The 6,190-nt window shown below is 36.5% G+C and overlaps 1 protein-coding gene across 1 annotated transcript; it reads left to right on the forward strand.

Moving 5' to 3' along the window:
• The first annotated feature begins 1,715 nt into the window (after window positions 1-1,715).
• On the forward strand, window positions 1,716-5,345 carry LOC149398114 (G-type lectin S-receptor-like serine/threonine-protein kinase At1g67520). Its single transcript, XM_089613959.1, has 7 exons — window positions 1,716-3,020; window positions 3,357-3,497; window positions 3,588-3,817; window positions 3,893-4,103; window positions 4,208-4,445; window positions 4,566-4,716; window positions 4,831-5,345. Exons 1-7 carry the CDS (start codon window positions 1,751-1,753, stop codon window positions 5,119-5,121), a joined length of 2,532 nt encoding a protein of 843 aa, XP_089470085.1. The 5' UTR covers window positions 1,716-1,750; the 3' UTR covers window positions 5,122-5,345.
• The last annotated feature ends 845 nt before the right edge of the window (window positions 5,346-6,190 follow it).

Below are 6,190 nucleotides of genomic sequence, written 5' to 3' on the forward strand. Positions count from 1 at the left end.
TTGGAAAAATTAGACTGAGTATAGAGTCTCCTCAGACCTCTTTCGCAGTCTCGTACTTCGCCAACTGAGCACCAATCGAGTGGGTAACATAATTGTTAATCCACGTGAAAATTTTCGCGTTGTTAGCCTCCCAAGCATCAACCGAAGTTGCAAAATCTTCAGCCTTCTCATTGGAAAGCTTACGACGCACACCCATCACATAACTCCACGTCGATTTTCCACGCAAAAAATTCCTCATAACGTAACTCAAATATGAGTAATTTTTGTCATCTAGTTGAACATCAATTGCCTGAAGGGAATCATCTCTATGACCCGTCATATCGAAAAACACAAATCCAAACACTCCAAAAACGAAATCCAAACAAACAGAGAGAAACCCCTAAATTGAAATCCAAAAACGCAATCAATAACACATCCAAATAGCACAAAATGATGAACGGGACAATCACTCAACCAATTACGACATCCAAAAATCAAGAAAATGAGGTGAAAATACCAACGATACAGACGAAAAACGTAGCTCGATCCGCGAACACCGTGCTTGGTATACGAACTTTCGTCAATCAATCAACAAAAGCCATGAGTGGAGAAGACGGCTCTGACACCATGAAGATTTAGGGATTCAGAGAAAAAGAGAAAGTCTGAATAATGAATTGCATAGAAGAGAAATACAATAATCTGGGTATATATAACCCTAATACAACAAAAAGAGAAATAAATGAAAAGATAAATAATCTTAAATATAATAATAATAATAATGTCTAATATATATATATGCTAATAATTTCCCTGTAATCGATTATGTTATTTACTATATAATCCTTGTAGTGCGGTTAGTAATAGTATTATTTATTATTTAATTTGCATCTTGCTCGAATATGCAATTTAATATTCTTTACCATTCGGCCGAATGGTCCCTTATCGTTCTTATCTATTTGTTTTGCTTCTCATTTTCATTTTAGGACAGTTATTTGTTTGAATGGCTGTTCTGGGATCTTGGTATGTCTGTGGCCGTGAGAAATTTCCTTTAAAAAGAATTCAATATAGACCACGCGGGGTCCGCACATGCGGAGACTTCCAAGTCAACTATGAAGTGGAGACCGGGTAAACGTAGTTATCATTGACAAATACGTAAGAAATCTCTTGGGCTAACTACGAAACTTCTCCTCTGTCATCAAATGTCAATTACTATTATTGGAGTGATGATATCAAATGTCAAAACATTTTCTACCTTATAATATAATTTAGTGTTTCGTCAACATAATAGCAATCTTTAATGATCATTTGTTTAACAATGGTAAGGACTTGCTAGTAAATAACAAAAGTTGTAAGCTACTTGCTTAACAATCGTTTTGCATATTAGCTATTGATTTAGCTTAGCAAAGTAGCTCTATAGAGCAAATTGTTTAATCATTAGCTTAGCAAAACTAATGGACCCCATTTTTTTTAACCAATAAAAATTAGAAAAAATATTATTTACATGTAAAATATATTCAAGTAATAAGAGAAATATTAGTTTATCATTGGAAATGGTTATAGCTTAAATGAGTTGTAGTTTGAGTTGCTCATGTGACATGATAAACTAATATGAAATTTAGCTTATTATTAAAAAATACTTGCAAATATACGGAGCCGTGTGGGGTCTGAAACACTGCAGGAAATTGCCAGGAAGCGAAACATACCTTCGTAACAGAATCACCAAGTCTTTAGAGATCACAAACAATTGAGTCGTTGCATCACAAATCGTAAAATGAGAGGCGAGAGTCTGAGTGTTGATAGCCGTTTGGCTCTTCTTTCTTGCTTGGCCTTTGTTTGGCTGTTTCTTTTCATCCATGTTTCAAGTGCAACAGACACTATAGCTTCTGGGCAAGTCCTCAGAGACTGGGAGGTCTTGGAGTCTCCAAACAAATTCTTCAAGTTAGGATTCTTCAATCCTCTTCAGTCAAGCAACCGCTATCTGGCAATTCAATTCTCTAACATAGATAACCCATTTTATCCTCAAGACAAGATGGTTTGGGTGGCGAACAGAGAAAATCCATTGAACGACACCTCTGGATATCTGGATTTCACCCGCGATGGCTACTTGGTGATCAGGCAAGAAAGAGGAGCCTCTTTCACCATCAACTCAAGAGAACCTGCGATGCATCCGAATAAGACTCTCGCGCTTCTCGACTCGGGAAATCTGGTCCTAAAATCCGGTGAAGAGGTCGTGTGGCAGAGTTTCGATCATCCGACGGACAGGATTCTCCCCGGCATGAAGATCGGCTTGTTTGACTTGAAGAGTCTAAGTCAACCTCAGAAACGATTCTACACATCGTGGGTCGGCCTGGGAGTTCCATCCGCCGGTGCTTTCACACTCGGCATCAACCCAAACAACACAAAACAACTCGAAGTTCGGCGAAGAGGGATTCCTTACTGGCGCAGCCGGACCTGGAACGCTAGTCATCAGATTACTGGCGTCAACCCAAACAACACCAAACTACGTGCAGTGCCGTTTTTAGGTAGACACGATGAACTAATCAAGTTCAGTTACATCTCAAATGAAAATGAATGCTACTTCTCATACAGTGTTATTGGTTATAATTATTCATGGCTTGAGATCAATTCTACCGGGAATGTCCGTTTCTTCTATGCAAATAAAGACAGTTCTTCACTCGGCCCTGCTGTGGTCTGTGACAATGAACACAAGGAATATAACTCTGAAGGCTGTATAGAGCAGAAAGCCTCAAAATGTAGTGCCGGAGATAAATTCGTTGAAGCATTCGGATCGATGACTGCTTGGTATGGTTTTGGAAACTTCAATACGAGTCTGAGTGACTGCGAACAGGAATGTCGGAATGACTGCTCTTGTACGGCTTATGCTTCTTATTCGCCCGATGGATCCGGCTGCAAGATCTCTAAAGCATATCAATTAGATTTACGTCCGTTAGAATTCTCGGAGCGCATTTACGTCCGTAACGCTACGGAAAAAGAGGGAAAAAAAGGCCCAGATCAATCGCACACTCCGCCTCACCCTAAAGGTAAAATAAGTTTATATAAATCAAGCTTATTTGGTAATATATTTTTTCATATATTTTTATCTCATTTTTGTTTCCTTTCCATGTATAATTTGGATGGAAATAATACATCCCAATATGGAATGGAACGTCTTTAGCGCTAAGCAAAAGAGGGTAAAGCTTTTAGCATAAAAAAATATATATGTAATTTTGTCCGGTCAGAAAATATATATCCCAATCAACCTGCTGATGGAATCTAACAAGTTTCAAATCAAACTGCTCTATAGAAAGAAAACTTCGGTATGTATAGGTTTTTTTTTTTTTAATACATTTTCTCTGAATATTATGTAATTACTGTAGCACCATCTTTAGTTCTTCAAGGAACACCAGTGAAGAAGAATCGACAACAACTAGTAGTTATTGCTGTTGTTACTTCCTTGGGTCTTCTTGGTCTAGCCATTTCATTATACTACATCCTACGAAAATACTGCTTTTCTAAAGGTATTATACTTTTCAAAACTCGTTCAAGATCTAGAGTAAAGCAGAGCATGAGCTTAATAGTGTTGTTTCGCTATATTATTAAATCTACAGGGACATTGGGGAGTAGTGAAAACCGAGTGGGTAGAGACACACAGAAATATCTTGCAGAATTAGGAACTAGTATAGCAGCCATGGATGGAAGTGGATCGCACAATTTAATGCTTAAAGGAAATACAGATCACGAATTACCTCTGTTCGGCTTTTCTACCATAGAGACCGCCACACATTACTTCTCTGAGGAAAATAAACTCGGTCAAGGTGGTTTTGGGCCAGTCTTTAAGGTATAAGTAAACTCCACAACAAATTTCATTGCATTGAATTTAAATTTCATTAAAGTTTTATGGTTACCTTTGCAGGGAAAGTTGGTTGACGGGAAAGAGATTGCTGTGAAAAGACTTTCCGAAAGATCTGCTCAAGGAACCGAGGAATTCAAAAATGAAGTTGTGTTGATATCGAAAGTGCAACATAGAAATCTTGTTAGGCTATACGGTTGTTGCATCAAAGGAGAAGAGAAATTGTTAGTTTATGAGTATCTTCCAAACAAAAGCTTAGACACTTTCCTTTTCGGTTTGTCACATACCCTTTACGATTTTTTTTTTTTTTTTTGTTCTTCTAATTATTATATCTAAAAGGTTAGTGTAAATTTTTTATTTTTTATTTTTATGTTGTAGATGAAACAAAGCGAGTTTTGCTTGATTGGAAACTACGGATGAAGATCATTGGAGGGATATCTCAAGGGCTTCTATATCTTCACCAGTTCTCAAGATTGAAGATTATCCACAGAGATCTCAAAACCAGTAACATCTTGCTAGACAACAATATGAATCCAAAAATATCAGATTTTGGAACAGCAAAAATCTTTGGGGAGAACGAATCTCGTGCAAACACAAACCGGATCGTTGGAACATAGTAAATTCAATACATATTCTATATTATATGGAGATCATTAATACACCAGAATTCATATATATATATATATATATATATATATATAACTAATTATATTCTACGTACACGAAAATTATACAGTGGTTACATGTCTCCGGAGTACGCTATGGACGGTCTCTTTTCTGTGAAATCTGATGTTTTTAGCTTCGGAGTCATGATGCTCGAAATTATAAGCGGCAGGAGAAACTCTGGATTCTATCAATCAAATCAGTCTCTAAACTTGACACAACTTGTAAGGATTATCCTCAAATTCGCATTATCTTATTCTTTGGTTTGAAGTTGTTAAGTATCATGATATCTCATCTTAAAAACCAACTTTCTATGATGTGGAATCCTATAAACGCAGGCTTGGAATTTGTGGAAAGAAGGAAGGAGTTTGGAGCTGATGGATCCAATATTGGAAGAAACATATTTCCCGGAATTTGAATTTGAAAAATATGTTCAAATAGCGTTGTTGTGCGTACAAGAGACCGCATCAGATCGACCAAACATGTCAGATGTTCTGTCTATGCTTATCGGCAGTGATGCCGGTATTGTTCCGGAACCAAGACGCACTGTAAATCATAGTGATCAGCCACCCAATTTAAGCTCTTCTTCAGTAAATGGTGTCACAATTTCAACCACATACGCCCGATAGCACTCCAAACCCCATCGCTTGTGTACTTATTTTGAGAATTATGGCATGAGTGATGCTTTTCATACTTGTTCTTAATACTGTTTGAGAGTTTTTTTGTGAACAGAAAAACACCGGTAATGAGACACCATTTGTTTTACGAAAGAACACATGCAAAGCCAGTTTTTGCATAGGAGTGTCGTATTTCAACACGACACTATGACAATCACTATAAGTCTGCTCTTATTGCTCTGCTCCTGCAATCTCCGATTATGAAACTTCATGAAGATTTACTTCTAGTATAATTTAATTATTCTTTTTTTAAGGAACTAATAATTTAATTAAGGTACTATATATCATCAATATTGAAGAACAAAACCAAGAACTTACCGTACTGACTCTGGATCATGAGAGATATTAAATTATTTGGTTTGAGTCTACTTTCATTGATAAAAGAGAGACCCATTTATTAATAAGTCTAGAGACAATTCTGGAACAAAATAATTAAACCTAATTGCTTAATTAATACTCTTAAATTGTAATAATAAAAATGCATAGTTAAAAATAGTAATTGCAAAATTTAAATAGCTTAATTTCATACTTAAATGGTCTAATTTACATAAATAAAACATCTAATGTCTAAATACGTAACATTTGTACAGTGCTTAACATAGAAGCAGCCATCGTGCTTCTCCCTTAGCCAAAACCCACTGCCAATCGCCGTAGCTCAGGTATAAAATGTTTGCGCCGAGTCACTAGCCTCGTAACGTACGAGCACCCAGCCCGGATCACGAACTATGGGTTTTACACGAGATGTGCGACCTCAAACATGGAAAAGTATACAGAATCATAATTTCATAAAATATTTAAGATTACGTGCTAGACATCAAATTTTCAATATTGATGCTCTAGTCCCGTGGAATGTTACTGAAAATAGTGGAAAATATTTAGAAGCGATATTAGAAGCGGATTGTCGCTTCTAATGTCGTTGTTTATTATCGTACGCCTTTCATGCTAAGTTAGCACTTTAAGATCTCTTTTATTGCATTTCCATAGCATATTGACATCTCAGTTAGTACATTGTTAATACATC

Source organism: Urtica dioica, chromosome 5, assembly GCF_054948205.1.
Source record: "Urtica dioica subsp. dioica isolate 48M chromosome 5, U.dioica_male_clone48M_v1_H2, whole genome shotgun sequence".
NCBI lineage: Eukaryota > Viridiplantae > Streptophyta > Magnoliopsida > Rosales > Urticaceae > Urtica > Urtica dioica.

Coding starts and splice junctions, on each gene's coding strand:
- LOC149398114 (XM_089613959.1), top strand. CDS start 1,751: ATGAGAGGCGAGAGTCTGAGTGTTGATAGCCGTTTGGCTCTTCTTTCT. Junction 3,498..3,587: donor AAAATACTGCTTTTCTAAAG/GTATTATACTTT, acceptor TTAAATCTACAG/GGACATTGGGGAGTAGTGAA. Junction 3,818..3,892: donor GTTTTGGGCCAGTCTTTAAG/GTATAAGTAAAC, acceptor TTACCTTTGCAG/GGAAAGTTGGTTGACGGGAA.